The sequence below is a fragment of the Diabrotica undecimpunctata genome, chromosome 4 (genome assembly GCF_040954645.1).
Source record: "Diabrotica undecimpunctata isolate CICGRU chromosome 4, icDiaUnde3, whole genome shotgun sequence".
NCBI lineage: Eukaryota > Metazoa > Arthropoda > Insecta > Coleoptera > Chrysomelidae > Diabrotica > Diabrotica undecimpunctata.
The window spans coordinates 16,958,499-16,983,292 of NC_092806.1; the positions used below are offsets into that span (position 1 = coordinate 16,958,499).

Sequence of the window (24,794 nt, forward strand, 5' to 3'; positions counted from 1 at the left end):
TAATTGAATGCACACATAATAGCAAAAAAGAATGGAATAACCACATAAGCAGAATGGAGGAGACCCGTGTCATCAACATAGCAACAGATAAGTCACCAATCGGCAAAAGAAGTATCCGACGATCGCGCAAAAGATGGAGTGACAATCTTTCTTCTTCTTCAGGTTCCTTCTCCTATCGGAGGTTGGAAATCATTATCCTATCATTATTATTAATACGCTGAGAGATCACAAGAGAAGTAAAGACATTAGAAGAAAATATAACATACAGTGTATAAATGAATGGACACAAAATAGAAAAAAAGTATGGAATAACCACATAAGCAGAATGGAGGAGACCCGTGCCGTCAAAATAGTAAAGTATTATTATCTACATTCTGAAACAAGCTAAATAATATAAATATTAATATAATACAATAATAATAAAATAAAACCAGAAGAATAAAACCATTAGAAAACATTTTTATGAATCTGATAAAAATTACCGTCAAGTGATATTAGATGATGTGGCTCTTCTTCTTCAGGTTCCTGCTCCTATCGGAGGTTGGAAATCATCATCGCTATTTTAACTTTATTGGCCGCACTTCTGAATAATTCTAATGAACTGCAACCGAACCATTCTCAAATTTCTTAGCCAGGATATTTTGAGTCGTCCTGGGTTTCTCTTCCCTTGTAACTTCTCTTGCATAATTAACCTAAGTAATACGTACTTCTCGCCCCTCATCATATGACCCATATATTGAATCTTTCTAATTTTAACAGGTTTTATGACTTCACATTCTTTCTTCATTCTTTGTAACACCTCTATATTAGTTATTTTTCCGTCCACGATATTCTGTGGATTCTCCTGTAGCACCACATCTCGAAGGAGTTTAATTTTTTGATTTCAGACTATTTTATTGTCCACGCTTCCATGCCGCATAGTAAAGTAGAAAAAACGTAACAACGTAGCATTCTTGTGCGGATCTCTAGATTAAGGTTACGGTTTCAAAGTAAGTTCTTCAATTTTATGAACGTGTTTCTTGCCATTTCTATTCTAGATCTAAACAAATGATACTGACTCTAGTTACAAAAGCATTGTATGTGGAATACCACAAGTTTTAGTACTGGGTCCTCTACTTTTCCTTATGTTTATAAATGACATCACTAACTTCAAAATCGATGGAAAATTTTTTCTTTTTTTTTGCTGGTGATACCAGTATTACTTGGAGGAACTGTAATATTGCAACTCTTTATGCAATTATAAGTTCTAATCTACTTAAAATAAAAACCTGGTCCGATTCTAATTCTCTTTTAACGTGGATAAGACCCTTGCTTTTTAATAACAGCCAGATCAGTATCGTTGATTCTGTAAAATTTCTTGGTATTTTTATAGACAGCAACCTTAAATGGTCCCTTCATATCGATTTGTTAGGTAAGAAACTAGCATCAGAGTGCTATGCACTAAGATCTGTTTCGAAGGAAATCAATTGACTTTTTGTAAGCTTTATCCATAAAACTGTACAATTTTCAGTGACAATAAAGCATATTTCTATTTCCATCCTGAGCAACATACTTACAATTTGTTCCGGTTATTTTTTTAATGTCATCGACCCATGTCATCTACTGTCTTCCCCTTGATTGTCTACCTTTGTTAAGTCTTTAATGTTGCATTGTGGCGTTTCAACGTTCCAACGTTGGTCTTTTTGTTGTGACGGGTAGCAGACTCAGTGAAACTGCGGTTTAATTAAAATAAAAATATATTTTGAACAAATTAATAACAAAACAAAATTATATTCAAGATATTAGAAATCAAACACCAATCCTACGGCGACGGCAATACAATCCATCTCCTTTAGAGCGCATCGATGAAAGATGAACTTGCGGTAACGAAGCGTGTATACGGAGCGCTGATGAGACGTGGCGATGCATATAGTTACACTCCTTTCTTTTTGGACAAAATTGTATGTTTTTTTTGTAACATGGAGCCTCCAACGGCATGATTCCATCAACGGTATGGTCTTTGTCGATTAGGCGATAGTCTACGTAAACTGGTCATGGACGACTGTCAAAAAGATGCTCCCCTCTGTCGATCTTAGACATGGTCTTACCAACTCTTCTTCTTCTCCTTCTTCCTCTTTATAAGCAATTCTGCTTTTTGGAACACAATTGGGACATTGTGCCAAGGCTTTTCTATAGTGGATAGTCACATTTTTCTGCTGCTGCATCTGCGATGGTGTACACTGAAGGCATTTACTTATAGTTTCTAACTAAAAACTTACGAATATATTTAAACCATGACAGTAGTAGAGCTCATAATTTCTGATGTTAACTAATCAACTTGGGCTAATTAATACAAATTTAGAAAGTGAAAACAATGGTTTCCACAACATTGTACCTAAGTTAATTATCTGTAATTAGTAATAATAAATTTATAAAAATCAATGTCAACAAAGTACAATTTTGTGGTACAAAAATATAAAAAATTGATATCAATAATTTTAAGATTGGTATACTTATATATGAATACAAATAACACTCAAAGGCACACTTGTAAGTACTTTCAGATTATTTATATCAAATTGGCTATCTTTCAGTAAATAATGCAAATATGCGAAAACTTTGCTTATAAATTAACCTCTGAGTACAGATTAATTTCATTGTAATTTAAAGATGAAATTTGTACTGTGCTTTATTTTATGTATTATCAGCACTAGGTAAGTGCTCCAGTATAGATATGTCAATATATGGAATAATTAAAATATTCCTTAGTTTAGCCAGATTTTTTTATTTTAATTTCTTCTTCTTTTTGCTTCTTGTATGTAGGCTTTAAAGCCTGTTTCGTCTTCAATATTAGCCTCCTAAATTGTTTAAATTGTCGCACCATCTTTTTCTTGGTCTGTCAATACTTCTTCGTCCATTTGGTGACTTAACTCGTGATATTCGTACTATCCTATCTTCTGCCATTCTACTAATGTGTTCGTTCCACTCCTGTTTCTGTTTTTTCACCCATCCATTTATGTCTTCTATATTGCATGCTCTTCTTATGTTATCGCTTCTCTTCCTATCCAACAGACTTTTCCCTGATATTCGTCGGAGTATTAGATGTGTCAGGTCCTGTCTTCACCCTATATGTTAATATAGGTATAATTGCTGCTTTATAGATTCCTGTTTTTGTGTCTTGTCTTAGGTGTTTATTCTTCCAGATTGCGTCATTAAGAGATCCCGCCGCTTTACTTGCTTTTAAGCTTTGTTGTCGTACTTCTTCTTTATTTTTACCAACTCTAATAAGTATCTAATAGATATTTTTCTGCAACATTGAAATCAAAATACATAAATACAGAAGTTCTAACTTATTTTTCTATTTAAGTGATATTTTTATTAATAGCAAATTCTCTAAGACCCTATCACTAAGTTCATAACGTATTTAATCAAACTCACAGTTTTACATACATTTAAAATTAGGAGAACACGTTGATAATAGGTTCCCAGTCATAAAGTGGCCGGAAATATTTTTAACTCAATTAGTAGTCATTCATTTTTGACAAAAATTTTATTTCGTTCATTTATTTTTTAAATAAAATTAAAGCTGTTTTTTTAATAGGATGATACCAAGTTTGCCTGAGAAAAAACGGTCGAAAATTAGGGTTGCCAGTAAAAACACGAGGTATCAAAGATTAAATTAAAGATAGCTACCGCACAACGCTACTGGTTTGAAGTATCAGTGTGAGTTTTAAATTTGATATAGTTTATTAATTATTTGAGAAATAACATATTTGTCAAAAACTAATTAGTATTAATTGAATTAAAAATATTGCGGACACTGTTTGACTTGCAACCTATTATGAATGTATTTTCCTAATTTTAAATGTATGTAAAAATGTTAGTTTGTCGGTCAGATAGACAAGCGGGCTAGGCGCCGATTCTCATTCGCTTCACTGTCGAATGGTTCAGTGGATGTGGGTTCGAGCCCCAGCTCAGTGTACAGAAAAATAAAAAAGGTTAACGCAGCAGTTTAAAATTCTAGATGAATCTGCGGCTTAGACTAGAATACGCTGGTGTCTGATCGGCCTATGGTGGAGCAGTACGGCAAGAGATAAAGGCTTGCGGCTCGGTGTATATATATATATATATATATATATATATATATATATATATATATATATATATAAATGTGAGTTTGATGAACTACGTTATGAATGTACTGATCCTGTAATGGGCTCTTGTACTATAAACAAAGCACATAACTAATATGTGCGAGTACTAAAGCTATTTTCTTGTCGAATTTTAATATCATTTACTATTTTTGTTGGGAATGTTACTTGGTAATACAAAGAATTCTTCTAATAATTTAACTTTATCCGGCTTGTTCGTATTGACATTTTGGACGTATAGTATACTTACATTTTAACACGTTGAGTGCTATACGAGACCAATAGAGTTTCACATATTTATCCTAGACCAGCATGAATACACCCTGGTCTCACGGCAACCAGTCAACAATTTTTTATGTGGTGTTTCTTTGGCCTCTCAAGTTCTATTTAAACGTATAGCATCTGAAAATAAGTGGCCTATAAAGCCAGAATTATATATTAATATTGATGTGGTTAGATTTGTAATTTAGATATATGTACAAGTGAGTCTCATATCCAGTACCCTTCTTTGAGATTAAATATCCAATAAAGTAATGAGTTATTTATTAATTTTTGACAGTAAATGGTATCAACTTTTTTTTATTGTTTATGTTCATTAGAAATGTGTCCAACAAGATAAAGTTAATCTCATGTAGTCGAATTAACTATGTTCCAATAAAGTCATTCCAGGAACGCACCCCAAAAATATTGACAGTATTATTCTCCAGTTACTTTAAAATATATAATATCTGTCCAATTGTCAATATAAATGAGGCACACAAAATTAAATTATTAGAAGACTATGTTTATTAGCAAGTAACAAAACAGAATAATTTGTAATTTATGAAGACTATTTCCGAGGTCGAAATGGAAATATCAAAATAAACGGATGAAATTGTGGTTAATTTCCAATAAAAATAGTAAATCATGTTATTTCCGAGATTTAGACAAGCACACAAAGTTATCCGTGACGATATCATATTATCTTAACTTAGTATTTTATTTTTTAGCTATACTAGTGACATTGTAATCAATAACAAACGTTTTCCTACGAGTTTCTTATTTGGAGCAGCCACATCTTCGTATCAAATAGAAGGTAACAAATATCCTATTAAACACATCTCTATATAGGGCTGGATCTTAAACTCCTGAACCTATAGACTAGCCTTACACTATAATTTGTCATATTACTGGTTGTGAAATTATTTTACAACAGTTATGCAACAATTGATGAAAATTCGTTAGTATATCAACTAAATTAATTTTATCTCTATTTTTAAAATGTCCTTTTACTCTATTAATTCCGGTTTTTGCTTAAAATTTTAAAGAACCACTTCGATCGACATGAAATTGGAAATACGCATAGAAATCATTTCAACGAAAAAAAGTTATATATACTGCCGATGTGTGCTTTTAGCCCAGAGGTCAGTGCCACCGCTTCTCGGAAGTGGAAATATCTTTAAAAAACTTAAATTTAACCTTTAAAAAAGTCGATAGAAAATTCAATTTACAGCAAAAAAAGTTATACAGACTTTTCTTGGTAAGTTAATATTTTCCTAATTATTCACGTTTGATATTGTTCATTTGCTACGTAAAAAATGAATGTTTTTGGGTAATTTTTCAAAAACAACTTGAAAATAGTACATTTTAACCAAAAAGCCATAACAATAAAAAAGAAACCTTTCAAAATAACAAATTAAATGATTTTTTGAATTTTTATCGCAGTTATACAACCCGAGCTAAAACCTGATAAAGGTGAGGGTTTATTTGAATTAACCTGCAATCAAGACTTATCATCAAATAACGCAAAAAGAAAAGGTTTCTATAAAACACGCTCACAATGTTGTTAAAAGTATTTATTGAGAGGTTTAAAATGAAGCGATGACATAAAAAGAGTGACAACTAATTGGATTCAGATGGCGCAAAATCGGACTAAGTGAAAAAGCATGCGAAAGGCCTATGTTCAACAGTGGATGTTGTATCCGACTGTGCACTATTCAGAATTTATCCAGCGCATTTCGCTTATTTTCTTAAAGGCATTATAAGTTTTGTCCAGGGCCGGCGATAACGGGCCTGCAAGGGATGCACTGCAAGCTGACGCCCCTGTTTGGGCGGCGCCAAAATGAGCTTTTTTCTGCTATTGTTATACAAAATAGTAAAATATAAAAATTAATATATTAAAATGTAGTTGCAATTCCAGTCATAATACGCTAATCTGTGTTAGTTATTTTTGCATTCCACACACGTAAAATATACAAAAATATACAACCCATAGAATGCCTACCATGTAGTAGTAGAATTTATTGGTAAGTATATTATGGTTCAAAAAACAAACAACTTTGCGCTTATTCGAAAGGCTTTGTTTATCTTTTTTAAATTTCTTTGAAGTTGTCTGAAGGTTTTGTGTTAGCAGCTGCATAAATCAATGATTTGTAGTAAAATAAATATTTTACATAAAATTTAGTTTATCAAGAGCTTTTTCAATTTAGTATTTTTTGTGTTTAGTAATTCAGAGAATTCCATGAGTACAAAAAATTACTAATGGTGACATACTTTAGCGCATGAGTAAACAAAAAAAATTACTCAGCATAATCAAAGAGAGGAAAATACAATACTTGGGTCATGTGTTGAGATGTGTTTGATATGAATTATTCCAAATCATATTAGAAAGTAAAGTGCAGGGCAGAAGATTAGTTGGAAGACAGTGTTGCATTTAATTAACATAAAACGATTTCCAAGAAATTAAATAAATACAATTAAATTGAAAAAAAAATGATGGGCTCCTACGCTAATTTTGCTAGCGGGCACCTTATACCTTAGCCACAGAACTGGTTTTGCCAACGTCGTATATTGTTTTTACATTCTGGGTACTTGCCGTACCAGACGAGTGTTTTTGCGTTTCAAGAAGTTTTTATTGGGGGATGACTTGGAAGGTCCCATATTCTAATCTAGTTTTATATTTATTAAGAGATATATTTCACATTCACAAGTATATAATTTGATTTATTTTGTATATTATTTCTTTTTTCCACGTTTAACCCTGAATTCAAGTTGTATTTTCTATCATTTACAATTGATTTAAGCTACTTGCTCTCGAAATGTATTAAAGTATTTTATTATTTTTAAAGGTGGTTGGGATGCAGACGGAAAAGGACAAAACATCTGGGACAACGTCACTCACAAAAATCCAAACTTTATAAAAGATGGGACAAATGCAGATGTATCTTCCGACTCTTACCATAGATACAAGGATGACGTTCAACTTTTAAAAGATCATGGAGCTCAATTTTATAGATTTTCCATAGCCTGGCCAAGAATAATGCCAAATGGTAAGATTTATTTATATATTAACAATACGTTTAATTTGGGATGTTTACCTCTGCTTTATTCTTGTTTTGACTGTAGATTTTTACATTTTTCAATGCTTAAAGCTCCAATTATATATAGTTATGATGACAAAAAATTTCAGACGTAAACTTATTATTTTTTAAAATCTCTGAATTTGGATTATAACAAAGAATTGATCGGGGAAATGCAGCTTGAAGAAGAAAGCATAGCACAAATTATTGAATAAAAAATGCGACAGTAAATTTCGCTCCTGGCGCTCCTGACTTTTATAATAAACTCATGATTTTTTTGTTAAATAGATATGGTCTACCTGATTCCTTGTTTTATCATCGGAAAACATCCATGTTCCTTTGTGGGTCCCCTTTCTCCGCAACTGCGAGTTTTTAGTACTAGGATATTATCTAATGCGAATGTTATTATCCTTTGTCCATTTTCAATAGTTTTTCATCTAAACTATTTGGTCCTGCTGCTGACTTATACATGGATTCTTTTCCTATTTTTGTATTACTAATTAACAGGAATATCTCTATATCAGGGGAAAGTTGCCAATATTGTACCACTTAACGTATTTCAAATTTTAATTTAAATAATATACGTCATAGGTCAATATATGAACAGAACCACTAATCAACACACTTCTCTATAATAACGTCAGGTTGATTTGAGCTTAACGAGGCGTTTAGAAGAACAGACTCAGTAGGATTTTCACATTTCTTTTTTGCTAAGTTTTGTTGACAGCTTCAGTGTTTCTTGGACGATTTCGGTTTAACCTTTTCCAATTTCATTTTTATTTGTTTTATCTGTTCCTGCGCTAACTGTAGCTGTTTAGCCAATTCTTATTCATTTTTATAGGAACTTCTCGTCAAAACCATTGCCTTTTGTGCTGTTCCCTTCTTGGATTTTGGATGAGGCTTCGGTGTCGGGGAAATTGAATCAATTGAAGAGTTAAGTTTTGGACTTGCTTCACGAGTTTTTTAAGTAGGCCTAGTGGATGTAGTAGTCGTAGCTAAACTCTCTTTAGGACTAGGTAGTTCAGTCTAGATTATTTCGTACTCTACTTTAGTTCCCGTTGTAGATCTAAGTGGATCCTTGTGGTCTTTTCATTTTCAATATCTTCTTAAGTTACCCTGCCTTCGTAGTCATTTAAATTTTCAGCCGCACATAAGTCATAACCTTTGAATATTATGCGATCAAAACGCCATACTCCACCAGTTAGGAAACCATTGCGTTATAAATTCTTTTATCGAAAGATTCCTCGTTCAGTATATTATATATTTCAGTATATTATATATTTCAAGAGGATATTTTTCATACTGAACGAGAAATCTTTCTCTAAAAGAATTTATAACGCAGTAGATACGTACAAAAGTTCAATACAGCCAACAAGACAGATATCTTAACCGGGTTTCTGTTGGATAACGGAAACAACTATTTTTTCTACGTAGAGGGATTGTCCATTGGTTTTATATTAAGCTTGTGGCATATGGTAGAAGAAACTTGTCCGGTGGAAGGACAAACATACGGATCTGATATAAACCGATCTCCAAGGGAAAAGTGTTTTTTAATACTGACAACGCTTTTGAAAAGAGACTTTACAATCATTTTTTATTTGTTGGAATCTACATCATAAATCTAAAATTTCCACTTCAACATATTTTAGCCATTCCAGTTATATATTGCAGGAATAACATTCCGAAACCTTACCTGCAAGCTTTGGTGAAGTTATCTTCTTTATTTTGTGCCATGTATTATAAAGAAGTTTTTCAACAAAATCTGCTGCCATTGCCCCAAGAATTGGTCAGCTTGAATCTTAAATGGGGGGGTGTCGTTGCGGTGGAAAGAAAATGTTTTCTATTAAATTACTGAGATGTTGAGGCAAGCAGGCTAGAAAAACTAGTCACCTAAGCCATAATATGAGACATCAAAAATATTATGTAGCACATTCATCATGGGAAAGGTTTAAAGAGTGGTATAGGATGAACAAAGATGTCTTGACTCAACGACATCAGACAGTAGATCGAATTAAACATTTTACCTTATTAAGAGCAGCGGAAAACTGAGAGGAATCGCCAACCTTCAGTAGTAGAGATCACTGAAAGAAGAAAAAGAGTAGTAAAAAGTTATCTATATAGTTTCCTACTGTGTGGTATGGAAGCTTGAAACAATTAGCTCGATAAACATCACTTACCTCATCGTCAATTTCCAATGGAGAACCAACATCAATCATCATCAACATCTTCCTAAAGAACAACTAACATCACTTGCTTAATAAAAAAGCAATGGAAATTAATGTAGTATTCCTTTAGTTCTAAATGTATTGTGGAGACCAGGAAATTCCTAAAGATTGGAATAAATCTTATATAAGCTCCATATATAAGAGAGGGAATAAAAGAGACTGTTCCAATTATAGAGGTATTAGTGTAACGAGCTCTGTGGGCCGGTTGTACGGCAGAATATTAAAGAAGAGAGTTGAAAGAGAGATACAAGATATTGAAGAACAAAGCGGCTTTCGTACCGGGAGATCCTGCCTTGATAATATATTTATCCTACGACAAATAATTGAAAAGCGTGTCGAAAGAAGTAGAGAGACCCATTTGGTATTTATAGACCTTGAGAAAGCATATGATAGTGTCCCGTTAAAGAAAATGTTTGAGGTCCTCAAAAGGTCCGGATTGGATTCGACGTATATCCGAGCGATATATAAATTGTACGAAAATGCAGTTAGTTGTGTAAAAATTGGAACCAGAACCTCAAATGAATTTAAAGTCACAAAAGGCCTAAAGCAAGGATGCTGTTTACCGACACTCTTTAAAATATACGTCCAAGAAGCATTGAGGAATTGGAGAAATAAATGTAGATTTATGGGCATCGAAGTGGGACAAGAAACTCTGTATACATTGTTGTTTGCAGATGATCAGGTGGTGGTTGCAACCGATGAGGAAGATATAAATTATATGAATCGAAAATTATTTGAGGAATATGCCAAATGGGGGCTTACTGTAAACATAAGCAAAACAGAATATTTAAAAATTGGAGGAAATACCACAGATCTGAGGCTTGAAAACGCAGTCATAAAAGGCTGCAACCAGTATAAATATCTAGGAAGCATCATATCAGCAGATGGCAGAGTTAAGATAGATGTACAAAACCGAATAACTCAAGGGAAAAAATGCATCCGAATACTGAATTCATTACTGTGGTCTAATAAAATAAAGATGCATACCAAACTTCGCGTATACAGAGCAATTGTAGAACCAATTACCACATATGGTGCCGAATATTGGACGATGACAAAGAATGAACGAGATAAAGTAGACGTTGTGGAAATGGATTATCTTAGAAGGTCATGCCGAGTATCGAGAATGGAAAGAATCAGGAATGAGGAAATACGAAACCGTACAGGAATTAGAGATACTCTTTCAGATAGAATACAAGGAAGGCAATTACAATGGTATGGTCACGTGATGAGAATGGAGGAGGAGCGGTGGCCAAAGAAAGCCTTAATGTATGTTCCGCCAGAAAGAAGGAAAAGGGGAAGACCACCAAATTCCTGGAGAAGAGAAATTACAAAAACAATGCAATCTAGAGGCTTAGAAGAGGGAGATTGGAGAGATAGGAAAAGATGGAGGCTGAAATGCGGGAAGCGGCAATCGCCGTAGGACCCCCGTTATATGATGATGATTCCTTTAGTTCTTTGATTGATCTTTTTTTATATAATATACACTTCTTTATTGTTTCAGGTTTTCGCAACAGTCTTAATCAAGCAGGAGTACAATACTACAAAAACCTCATAGCAGAATTAAAAAACAACAACATAGAACCAATGATCACAATTTACCATAACGATCTACCTCAAGCACTACAAGATTTGGGAGGGATAAAAATGCCTCAATTCGCTGACTGGTTCGCCGAGTATGCTAGAGTGTGTTTTGAATTATTCGGAAACGACGTGAAACACTGGATGACCATAAATGAACCTTATGTTGCTTGTACAGTAGGTTTTATATCATTGCCTTATGAGGACGGAGTGGAGGATTATATTTGCATTAAGAATATGTTATTGGCACATGCTAATGCTTGGCATATTTATGATAAGGATTTTAGACCAACTCAAGGGGGTAAGTAAAGAATAATTACGTTCTATTTTTATATGACGATGTATATTACCTGCATTCCTTAAGCGCCAGTAGTATATTGCTTAATTCGACTCTTAATGAAAATCAATAAATACTAGAACTAAGGGCTTGTTGTATTCCACTGTGTTTTTCTATTTTTGATGGGTCTGCATTAATTCCTATTTTGGTGTTAAAATCTCCACATAGTACGATTTTACCACGGATTTTATAGACTACCTAACTCTGACGTCACAATGAGCGGGGATTTTAAAAACCTTTCCAAATATTTCTAGTTTGTATGTATTTGTTCCATTAGAAGTTGGCAATATTGGTTTTTTTAATTGTTTGAACAATAAATAAGGACTTTTGGTTATGAGCATTCATTCTGTGCGATTGGTATTATTTGTTGTTTGTAAATTTGTAAGGTAAGAATATCAAAGTTTTAAAGATATTCCATATTCATATTTTATATTGTTCATATTTTAAGATTATGTTATGATTAAAACATTAATTACTTCTTAGTTGTATTTCAAGATATTTTGTTGTTGTATTTATCAGGGTTATTTCAAAATAAAACAATAAATCACTGAATTTATTTACAAAGTTGAAAAATATTTAAATTAATGTTTTATTCTTTTTTCGTTGCCAGTGATTTTATCCTGTTAAATACTAAAGATATTGGTTTTCTCGTAGTTTAAGTTGTATTATAACATTCTGTGGAAACCTTTCCATCAAATTTCTATAATGAGTTTTTAAAAAAATATTTTTTGAATGTTGTAATAGTTTTTAAATTTATTTTTTAGATCTGTGCATAAAATGGCTAGTAAACATGTGTTGAAGATATCCAGTATTACTGAATTTTCCAGTAATGACAACAAAACTACTATTAACTATTTAAACTACGAGAAAACGAATATATTAGGTCTTTTAGGGGATAAAATCACTAGCACTTAAAAAAGATTAAAACAATAATTTAATTATTTTAAAACTTCGTAAATAAATTCAATGATTTATTGATTTTTTTTTAAAATAACCTCGATAAAAACAACAATATACCTTAAAATACAGTAAAAAATAATTTAAGTTGTAATCAAACCATAACATGACCTTAAAATATGAACAGTCATACAAACAAATAAAAAAATATATTTCCAACTTTTTATGGGACAAATTAGAAATGTTTGGAAAGACTTTTAAAACCCTCGCCCAGCTGTCTGATTAAGGTGTGGTTTAATTTTCTTCTATTTGCATTACTTCGCCTACAATATCCTATTTTATCTTTGATAATTCCATGTAACATCCAAGCATCCTAATACCTCTCTTCAAAGAGGGAGAAAAATTGAAGCCGGAAAATTACAGAGGAATTAATTTACTAAACACAACACTAAAATTAACAACCAAAGTGATAACAAATAAACTGAATGAAATTATAACACTAGCAGAAGAACAACACGGTTTTAGGTCGGGAAGATCATGCACCGACGCTATATTTATAATGAGGTACGTGCAAAAGAAATCATTAGAATACAACAAACCGGCATACCTATGTTTCGTGGACCTTACGAAGGCATTTGACCGGGTCAAATTAAAAGACGTTATCCACTTACTATACGTAAGAGAGATACCTCTAGGAATAATCAAAACGATCGAAAATATCTACCAAAACAACACAATAAAAGTAAAAGTAGAAGAAGAACTAACCGACCCTATTGAAGTTGGCAATGGTATAAGACAGGGAAATTCCCTGAGTCCTCTAGTCTTCGACCTGATTATGAATAAAATAATTAAAAAAAGGAAGAAGTAAAAAGTATGCCAAATGGGAAAAAACAACTTAAAATAATCTGCTATGCAAACGACGCAATAGAACTCTCTCAAAGTGAAGATGATTTACAACGTATGCTGCACCAATTTAATATAACCACCAGAAAATTTAACATGTTAATTTCCCCAAAAAATACAAAATGCATGGTTAGAACAGCAAATTTACTAAGATGTAAATTGGAGCTGGAAGGTCAGATAATAGAACAAGTGATGGAGTATAAATATCTAGGCATCACATAACATAGCTATGGAAAGCTCAAAACTGAAGTGGGAAATCAAGTGAATAGAGCAAACAGAGCCACAGGCTACCTAAATGAAACAATATGGAGAAATAAAAATATCGAGAAAGAAACGAAAGGCAGAATTTATAAAACAGTCATCAGACCAATAATGACATACGCGGCAGAAACAACACCTTTGGACAAAAAGGATGTTAGAAACAGCAGAGATGAAAACACTTAGAAAAATTATTGGTAGAACACTATGGGACAGATCTAGAAGTACAGATATACGACGTAGATGCAAGGATGAACATCAAGAACTAGTTAAGAAATAGAAGAGTAGAATGGAACGATCATATAAGCTGAATGACAACAAATAGAGTTGTAAAGACGGCAAGAGACGGTTCCCCAATAGGAAGACGATCAGTAGGAAGACCATGAAAACGATGGAACGACAATTTACTGAAGGCCCATTGAAAAACAGACATGTTTATATAAAAAGAAAAAAAATAATTCCATTTCTAGTTCCTCCAATCTTTCTTCGGGAGCTGGTGATTGGACATTCGTTTCCAATTGTGAGGTTGACGACTTTGATGCGTTTTGAATAAGGTTGGTTTAAGTTGGGTTTTTAGCATTTAAACACTGCGCTGGCCTTGGATGTTAGTGAGTATTAATAGTTGTTTCCACGAGTAGCTGAAGAAAATTGGCCAGGCTCCAAAAAACGTGTTTTTTTAAATAAATGTTATTTATATCATAAAAGGTATTTAAAAATAAAGCTTTTTGTAAGTGAAAGTAGGTAAACTACTTGAAAAAGATTTTTCAATGGTGTTTCTGAAAATGACTGCCCAAACTCGTCCAGTTTGTTGGAGAGTGTCATCATTTCTTGGAAACGAATCATCCAAAAGCAAAAAGATTTCATATACTAAATCGAATTGGCTATGATCGGTACCACAATGAAACATTTTTACTGAAAACAAAAATAAAATGGCGGACTTTTCAATTTTTCGAACTTTTTTAAATAACAATGAATGTTTTTAGTTGTAGTACCGATCATAGAAAGACATCTCAAGAGTAAAATGAATGCCGTTTGGTTTATCTTGATAAGTAAAACATGTAGTTTCGAAATACGTGTGACACTTAGTTGAAAAAACATAGTTTCGAGAAAAGCCCATTAAAGTAAACAGCTTCCGTCATCCGGGCCGCCTGAGTGGCCGGATTAACCGCTTAACGTGCTCCACGTTCCCCTCTAACCCTCTACCCCTCTCCTCAACCTACTTCAAGGTCGTACGGACCTTCGGGACTAATTCTATACTATTTCTAAGAGTAGTTTTTAGCAATTTTTAAAAAAAAATTCAATTTTTCGAAAATTGTTTAGAGGAACCTGGTCCTAACAACCATTCGGGATAAAAAAAAACAAGAGTTGGCAATGGAAGGCTAATAAGAAAGATAAAAGGCAATTGAAAAAGAGTAAATTGTAAAAGCCAACATTAATGCGAGTCAGGTGTGAGCCAAGTGCGAGTTATAAGTAAGTATATGAGTACTTATACATCGACTAAAGGCTGTGCCTGTGGTACCTGGCTGTGGAGAATAAAGTGTTCTATACTATTTCTAAGAGTATTTTCTAGCAATTTTTGAAAAAAAAAATCGATTTTTCGAAAATTGTTTGGAGGAACCTTGCCTTAACAACCATTCGGGATAAAAAAATTGGCAATGAAACATGGCCAAGAGTTGGCAATGGAAGGCTAATAAGAAAGATAAAAGGCAATTGAAGAAGAGTAAATTGTGAAAGCCAACATTAATTAGTGAGTCAGGTGTGAGCCAAGTGCGAGTTATAAGGATATAAGTACTTATACATCGACTAAAGGCTGTGGAGAATAAAGTGTACGATATTTTGCATGTAGAAATCCATAAACTCCAATTTATCAACCGGATCACATTATTATTTTTAATTATACACTAATCTTTTTGTACAATTTTTAGGAAAAGTAGGAATGGTATTAAATTCAAACTGGTTTGAACCTGAAAGTGATAAGCCTGAAGATTTGGAAGCTTCAGAACGATCGATGCAATTCATAGTAAGTATATACCGTTATAAAAACAATATTTTTATTACAAAGTGTTAATCTTTGTTTTAGTGGGGATGGTTGGCTCATCCGTTGTACAAGGGAGATTACCCAGAAATAATGAAGACTCGTGTTGCTATGAGGAGCCAGTTAGAGGGTTATAATCAGTCACGTCTTACAGAACTAACCTCCGAAGAAATTGCTTATATTAAAGGCACCAACGACTTTTTTTGCGTCAACAGTTATACTACCGCTATAGTTAGAGGTCAACCTGAGCCACCAATTGGAAAACCTAGTCATAATACCGATTTAGGAGTCGTTATGTATCAACCGGCTGATTGGCAGGATTCGCCATTAGACTGGTTAAAGGTAAAATATATGCAAATCCATCATTTCTTTCTTTGCTGCCTTCCTGACAAGTTTATTCGCTTCTCTGTAGCTTTCTCTAAGTCGTTTCTTCTCTGCTTCTGTTCTGGAATTTAGTAGTTCTAGATGAATGTGCTTGTGGCGTTCTATTTTGGCGTTCTAATATTTATGCTTTACCTTTATTATTTAGAATATAATGTTTCATTTTTTATTTACGTTTAAGGTATGTCCATGGGGAATACAAAAGCTACTTAGATGGATAGCAAACGAGTATGGTAACCCTGAAATGATTATAACTGAAAACGGTTATGCTGATGGAACTGGAACTTTAAATGACACTATAAGATATAACTATATCAAGGTAATACATACATAGTTCTTTAGAAAAAAATGGATTAAAAATAACAAATTTAATATATATTTCGAATTTTTTACTATATTTACTATAAGGCGTAGTATGAATCAAGAACAGACTTTTAGAACAAAAACTTAACCCTTCTGATGTATGACTTTGTTCTCTATAATTATCCGATTTAAAATCTTTCAATCAATCGTATTAAAGATTTAATAATATACCCTAATTTTTTTTTTTTAAATTAAATATCTATAAAGCTACACATCAGCCAAGATCGATTTACACGGCTGACAATTAGTCAAAAGTGTTCTATAATTCTTCTTCTTCCAAAAGAAAGTTCCAAAATAACAGAAAAAATTATGAGTGAAGAGAAAGACGTAAAGTTAAGAGATAAAAAAGCAACTAATAAGGTAATTAATATATATTAAACCAAAAAGCTTTTAAGCTAAAATTAATACTATTACAGAAATTAATATTTAACTCAACAGTTTTTCGAGTTGAAAAGCGTCGATTAGAATAGCGTAGATCCCAAATTATCTAAGTGGTGGGTAAGTTATTCTACTAACCATCGAACGAGATGTTCATCTGCGTCTGTGGTACTAACTTCGCCACGCAGGCCGGTATGGATACTCACATACGGAGGCTACACTGCCGAGGATCCAGACGAGATGACGACATCTGCGGCATTTGTGAGCGCGCATTCAAGTTCTGGACTGGAGTGCGTTAACTCATGAGTCGCGCTCATCCTTATGCGTACAACTGGCAGCTCGAGAAGAAGTACGAGAATCCTGGTAGGATGGTAACATTCACCGACGAGGATATCATCCGGTTGGGGCAGGAGGAATTCCGGTACGAGGGCCGATTCATCCTTCAGTATTTGATGGACATTTTTCCTGATACTACTAAGAAACAGAATACAAGGAGTTCCTCGAAAGTTTCAAGGAGGAAGAGCGACGTAGGAATCGGTCTCCGAGTCCCGTCGCTGGACCTTCTACCACCCAGACTTTCGCAAACTATGCCTCTTCGGAAGGAGAAACTTAGCCGGTGAGAAACCCAGCCAGGGTGAATCGGACACCCTCTCGTCCCCCGGGCTCAATAACGCGGGTCAGCACGGTGACACCCCACTGTCCGCTAATGTGCAGAGCCCCGAAGTTGATGAGCCTGTTCCGTTGGGAGACTGAGACGATTGCCTCTTACATGAACGATTATTTCAACAACAAGAACGGATGGTTGGAAGTAGAACAACAGCTATATAGGTATACTCAAAACACGAATGCTGAGCGACATCGTGAGAGCGTTAGGTCTATTTTAAATGAGTATATTACCGCAGAGTTTTTCACTGCGAGTGCTGGGAAGCGAAAACAGCTGCCAAAACAACAACACCAGAATAAATCGAAAGCTTCTAACGCCCGGCTATAGAAAATAGACGACATTAAAGGGCTCAACGATACCGTTTGACCCAAACCCGATACCATACCGATAGATCCGCTCTGTCTCGGGCAATCATAGATGACAAGCCTCTGGCAACGATGTACACCCTAACATCAGAGCTGCTGATCGTCTACAGATGATGAACCTATTTCAGATCAGAAGGAACCGCTACTGATCAGCCATGCTGTAACAGAAGCGGAAATCCTCGGAGCCTTACAGACCATGAAATCTCAAGCAGCCGGTCCTGATTTTATTAAGATTAAGGAGCTGCGTAAGGTACCTGTTCAGAAATTGGTTCTAGTGAAGAAATTACTGTTTCTCTCAATAGAAATGTTAACACACACAATGTGAGGCATTGGAGTGACACAAATCCTCACGTCTTTTGTGAAATACATATTCACTTTCCAAAAAAAAAATGTTTGGGCAGGTATTTTAGGAAACCACATATTTGGGCCTGTTTTTCTCTATACTACCTTAACCGGTGAAGTGTATCTGGAGATGTTACAAAATGCAATTGAACCGTTAATACTTGAAATTCTAGAGGATAATCCAGATGAATTCGGGAACTTGGAAATAATGTGCAGTAAGACGTTACCTAGATGAGGAATATCGTGGTAGATGGATTGGACGACGATGTATGATAGAATGACCAGCTCGGTCACCGGACCTAACACCATTAGATTTTTTTCTGTGGGGTACTTGAAATCTAAAGTTTACGCTACAGCACCCGACAATATTGAAATTTTGAAACAACGAATTGTTGAAGAATGTAGGGCAATTTAACCCGACGCATTTAAGCGAGTACGGCAAGAGTGTAGAAATAGGATGCTTTACTGTCAGGAAGTAGATGGAGCACATTTTGAACACTTACTATGAGAACTGGTTGTTGAATATTTATTAGTTAAATAAGAAGCTACAATTTTAGTATTTATTTAATTTATTCATCAAAATAAGCTTAAACTCAAACAAAACAATTATGACTGAATAGGTATTTTTAATACCTTTCAAACAAGGTATCACTTGCCATAAGGTCGCATTTAAAATTATCTGTCACAGTGGCGCTGTAACGTCATCTGTCACTATTCCGTCACCTGTTATGAGTGGTTGAGAAGCCTACGTCTGTTTATTACCTCCCTCCAAATTTCACTATTATAACAATAACCGTTATAGATACGAGGGGAGGAATGGACTTTTGACTATCATTATATATAAATCGCATAAGAAAAATAAAATAACTATAAAAAATACTATATCAGTCGCTGTAGAAGTAAAAGTAAAGAACTACTACAACACCATTTTTATTTCAGTGTAGTTTATATTTGAGTACAAGCGTTAAACACTTCCAGATAATTGCGAGATAAAAGTCTAAAAATTGTTAGATAAATGCAAAAATCTATTGAGTAGGAAGGACTGCTAGTTCGAATGTTACACTTTTGAATTATTGTCTTTTAGTAATTTGACGAGTTTTAATTGTTTCAGGATTATCTTAGCTACATTAGAGATGCCATGGATAAAGATGGAGCTAATGTTATAGGGTATGGTTACTGGAGTTTGATCGACAACTTTGAATGGACATCAGGCTACACGTAAATATTGAACTTATAATAAACAATAAATAAATAACATATTAATATTCCACAAGAAAGTTTAAGCACTCTTTTATACTTCTTAACAAAAAGTAATTTCTTCTTAAAATAGCTATACCTACTGCTTTTTACATAATTATTCTTGTCTCTCTTAGCTTTAATACATTTGAGATAAAAAAAATAAACTTTAAAAAATTAAAGGCAAATATCGAGCACAATTTTAATAATCAAATCTTGCCCAAGTACTTTCGCTTTCTACAACATCATCAGGGGCATTTCGTCAAGTTTGGGCTATCCAGCAAGCGCAGAATGTAATAAACATGAAATTAAACATAAATTGTACATAACACTACACTAAAACAAGGACAAACAGTTTAAAATTATTTAAATATTATTCTACGCTACATTCTTGTCGGCAACAGGAGAGAGAAATGATTTCTCTATCATCTATCTCATAAACCTCCTAAAACCGGTTCGGCTGAAGTGGCAACAACCACTTGTTTTTGTCCTCTTTTGGCATAAACTTTTCCTGATTTTTATGAACGGTCGTTATACCGAACTCGTCCACATTGTAGATTCTGTATTCTGTCGTACTAACTATCGGAACGTGAATGCCCTGCTTAAAAAATGTAAAATATTTAAAATGTGTTATGTGAGTCATGTCTTCTTTACTTCGATAGCAAACCAACTGAATTCTTGAGTTGCCAGCTTTCATCGACGATCGCCGTTTTAGGAGGTTTAAGTATTACCTACTAACCTAAAATTCTTTATTGTAATTAACCCAAATGTCAATAATAATCATATTCCTACACTAACGTGATACATATTATAAATAGGTATTTATTCAATACAAGTATGTAGCCTTGTCGTAACTTCTTATGAAATTGTTCGTACGCCATTGAAAGACCTACATTAGCGCTGAAACGTCACTATTACTTCTAAGAATTTACTGCCTATAATTTTGATTTTCGATTACTGTCTGAAATATCTGTAAATAAGACCAATGAACACGTCCCAGACTTATAAACTCTGAGCTCTTAATACGTATACCAACTTTAATATTTACAACAGATATTTTTAATAACTGTTAGCTCTCTTCTCAGATAGCCCGCTTCTTTATTCTTTAAATAATATCACAATAAGCTATGATAAATATTGAACACAAATTACATAATTATTAAATAACACAACATTTTTGTATCTAATTTACACATACCTACCAAACATTTCATAATTGCTGAGTTTTTCCTTTTCAGAGCTAAATTTGGATTGGCCTATATCGATTTCAATGATCCTGAAAGAAAAAGAATAAGAAAAATGTCGTCTTATTATTACGAGCATGTGATTAAAACGAGATGTCTGCTAGAAGATAACTCATGTCAAGATTAAAAGTTTGTTTAATAAAAAATATTGCTAATCAAAATTGTTTTACTCATATTTTTTATTCTTAACACTAATAATTTAATAAATAATTTTATGACACTATTTAATAACACTATTCGCTATTTTTATGTTTGATTTTCACCTAAATGTACAGGGTTGGAACTCCAATAAATAAATAAATATCAGATACGTCTTGCAGTGCTAACAGTATAATCTACTCCCAGGATCCCAGGAGAAAAAAGATATCTACAACAGTTTATTTGAACTAAGTATTAATAGTTAGTAGAAATTTTTATGTTGTATCTACATAATGTATCTGACTGAGAATCAACCTGTCAAAATATTTTTAAGCTGAGCGAATGGATTATAGCAATAGTTTCAGGCAGGCCACTAGAGTGGATCGTGACGGTTACGTACGTTACTTCCGTCACGAAATTTCCGTAGAGATAAATTAAAAGTTACCGAAAATCAACGTTTATATGCTTTGTATGTAAACACTTGAGATAATGGTTTATTATAAAATAAAAATACCATACCATTGGTTGAGCTTATTTATATTGAGGAAGTAGAGGTCCCGTCGTGCGAATTTGCTACGGGCTTTAAACGGACTAGTTAGGTACGTCATCGGTTTTAGCTTGAACTGATTCCCTTTAAAAATTTACCACTATAATAGTACGCCATGAGAATATTGGAATGGTAAGCCACATTGAAATTTAAAAGTAAATCTACTAAAGTAGATAGAAACCTAACATTGACCGCTGATGCAATATTACTCCCATGCCCCATATGAAATATATTCCTGTCTTTTCCATGAAGCACAGAACCGTGAAGAGTGGCGAAAAATGGGAGAGACCTATGTCCAGCAGTGGACAGAAGAGGTTGCATGATGATGATGATGATGATGATGATGATGACTGTCTTTTTCTGACACTAGTTGTTATGTCTTTACTATATTACTTTTTAATTAAATGCCAATTACAGACTTATAGTACTGTACAGTCAACGAATATGGACGTACACTTAGTACAGGCAACGAATATGCGTCTGTATTCGTCGGTACAGGGTGGGTACAGGTACACTTACTTTTAGGGGGTCTTGCAGGTACTCTATAACGACTATGTATACTATACGACTTTTTGTGGAAGCTGTAGCTTCTGATATTTGAGTTTGTGTTGAGCAAGAAAGAAATCCGAAAATGTTTTCAAGCAAATTTAAAATTTTTATGCGCTCCGAACAAGAATCCCTATGAAATAAAGCGTGATTCTTGAATAGATACATGTTTAAAACTATAACTGTATAAATGTTTATATAGGTTAAAGATTTAATTATAATTAAAACTGCTTTTTTTCAAGGGATTTTAGTTGGAGACTACCTGCGTTGGAGTCCCACTATCACATCTTTGCTCTTTCACCTACTCCGTCGATTATTCAATTGATTGTTATCCAGACGCATTTTTACTAAGCTTTTAAAACTTCCCGCCTCATATTACTTTTAAATTTAACGCCATCTCTTCTCCGAATTATGTCACTTAAGTTACAGTATAAACCACAAATAGTAGTATAGCTGGTATAGGAAATGTGGGGAGAGTGAACTGCATGGGTCCAGCCGTTCATAATGGCGACGGCGCTACTAGTCACATATGACGTTAATGTAAGTGCCGTCGCTATGGTTTTACTAGGTTTGTAGGTTTGCATATTTACCCAAATAAAGATTATACTACAGAATGTTTTCCCAAATAAATATTGTAGCAAATTCTACTAAAGTCACAACTTAAATTTACAATAACTTATTTCTAAAGAATTTTTAGAATCCACCGGAAAAAAAATGTGTTAGTGGCAATGGCAACATTGTAATCCACGCCTTTGCAAATTGGAAATGGCGTTATAAAAATGTATCCCAAATTTTGGAAATAGGAGATAAAAACAGTACACATCAATTTTTATATGTCTAATAATTATTGTGATTAATTAACATTGCTGGTGAAAGTTAGTTATAAAGTTGGACGAAAGGTTACTAAACATTCTGACAATTGAGTTTATTTTTAGAAGCATCAGGTAAGAACAGCACCTAATTATACCAAACTTTTGGTAGTAAAAAGTAAAAATCATTAAAACTCTTAACTCTAATTATTGTATTCCTTAAAGTAAAAAGTCATACATTTTTTATTTTAACAATACTTCATTATTATAGATTTTCATGGACCTTCTACTTCTGAGCAATAGTTACATACTAATTTGTGGTGAAGTGGTGATCCTGAAGAGCAAAATGTTAGAAACGCTAGAGTTTACACTTTATTATCTACAGATGGTCCAGTAAGGAAGAGTATTTTAGAAGGTATGAAACTTATCAGTATTCATGAATGTAGAAGCATCTATATTTGTTTATCAAAAGGAAAATCTCCAACATGATGGGAAGATTAAATTCTGCAGTTGAAGATTAAGTTCTGCAGTTGCAGAACACTGCCAAGAAACCGGTCATTCCATATTGTTCGAAAAAACTCATATCATTTCTAAGAGCCCCTTCTTTTATTCCAGGAAAATCCGCGAATCTCTAGAGATCCGAAAAAATCCACATAATATCAATCGAGAGGAAGGATACTACTTGTCTCCCATCTGGAATCCCAGTCTAGAGCCGCCGTCCGGTCCCGCTACCACGATTGGCCAGCGCGCGCTTCTTGACGTTCGCGCCACGGAGTGTGCCGATCCGTCCCGACACGACAGGTCACCGCGACTATAAATAGAGCGGTAGCGGAGTAATCGTCGGATTCACTCCCTGCCTCTCGACGCGTTAGTGTTCTGAGCTGTTGGACGTGAATCCCTGTCCTGGCATTTGGTTTTCACCTCTGGCTGCGTTGAGTAGTTGAGTTACTGTGACCAAATGCCCATCTTGGTAGTTAGTATTCGCCTCTGGTTGCGTTGAGTAACTGAGTTACCGTTGCTAACTACCCATCTTCTTGTCTTTTGTTTCTTTTCTTTTTTGTTCTCCTGAAGAAGCTACATACAATTGTAGCGAAACGTCGAGATGAACCCACTTTTGGGTCACTCACAAATGACACGGTCCAAACCCGGAAGACGAATAAACTATAGATTAAATGAAGATTGGTGGAAAAATCCCTACATGAAGTTGTCAATCTGGTACAAGATTGCAGCCAATGGAGACAGCAAGCTAACAATATTTGGAGTGTCCCCTCACCACACCCTGACAAGGGCTTAAGTAATGAGGAGGAGGAGGATATTAATTTGTTGCCAATACTTTACCAAAGAAAATTATACAAATAAACAAGTGTCAGCATATCTGTGTTTTATTTTGTTGTTTTCAGGACTTTGGTTTGTTAATGTAATGGAAATCAGATATATAGTCATAAAATAATAGTTCATCATCATCATCATTGGCTCAACAACACATGGTGGGTCTTCGCCTGCTCAAGGATAACTCTCTATTCTCTGCTATTCTTCGCCTTGGCTTTCCAGTTTCGTAATCCCAACATTCTCGTCTTCCTCCACCTGATCCTTAAATCGTGCTCTGGGTCTGCATCTCTTTCTCAATCCATCTATTCTTTGGTTATAAATATGTTTTGGCGGCTCCACCTCATCCATTCTCTCTATGTGACCTAACCACCGTAGACTGTTTATTTTGATGGACCTAATAATATCAGGTTTGTCATACAGGCGGTAAAGCTCGAAATCATAGCGTGTACGCTATAATTTCGAAAATAATAGTAAAATATTATAAATAATAAATAAAAACTTTCCTGTACCATAATATATACTCTCTGCCTGATACTATGTTATACATTTATATATAAAAATGTCACAAGTATATACTATGTTTTTGGCATAGAAGTTTTTATTGCTTATTAACTATAATATATAGTCAGAACCTACATTTTAAATGTGCCGCCAAATAAATTAGTTTCGGCCCGTCCGCAAGTGACGCTAGAAACTGTCTCCCAAATATTTCTATAGAACTTACCTTACTAGAGGGCTATGTACTGTG

At 34.0% G+C, this 24,794-nt stretch overlaps 1 protein-coding gene across 1 annotated transcript; it reads left to right on the plus strand.

Annotated features, from left to right (window-relative positions):
* The first annotated feature begins 2,616 nt into the window (after nt 1-2,616).
* On the plus strand, nt 2,617-20,832 carry LOC140439243 (myrosinase 1-like). Its single transcript, XM_072529036.1, has 9 exons — nt 2,617-2,693; nt 5,120-5,205; nt 7,238-7,438; nt 11,198-11,575; nt 15,595-15,689; nt 15,750-16,046; nt 16,267-16,404; nt 19,309-19,415; nt 20,672-20,832. Exons 1-9 carry the CDS (start codon nt 2,650-2,652, stop codon nt 20,802-20,804), a joined length of 1,479 nt encoding a protein of 492 aa, XP_072385137.1. The 5' UTR covers nt 2,617-2,649; the 3' UTR covers nt 20,805-20,832.
* Nucleotides 20,833-24,794: the final 3,962 nt, after the last annotated feature.

Bases quoted from the DNA above. Each gene is read 5' to 3' on its own strand.
- LOC140439243 (XM_072529036.1), top strand. From the start codon at position 2,650: ATGAAATTTGTACTGTGCTTTATTTTATGTATTATCAGCACTAG. The intron at 2,694-5,119 runs GTAAGTGCTCCA...TTTATTTTTTAG, and splicing joins TTATGTATTATCAGCACTAG to CTATACTAGTGACATTGTAA. The intron at 7,439-11,197 runs GTAAGATTTATT...TTATTGTTTCAG, and splicing joins GCCAAGAATAATGCCAAATG to GTTTTCGCAACAGTCTTAAT.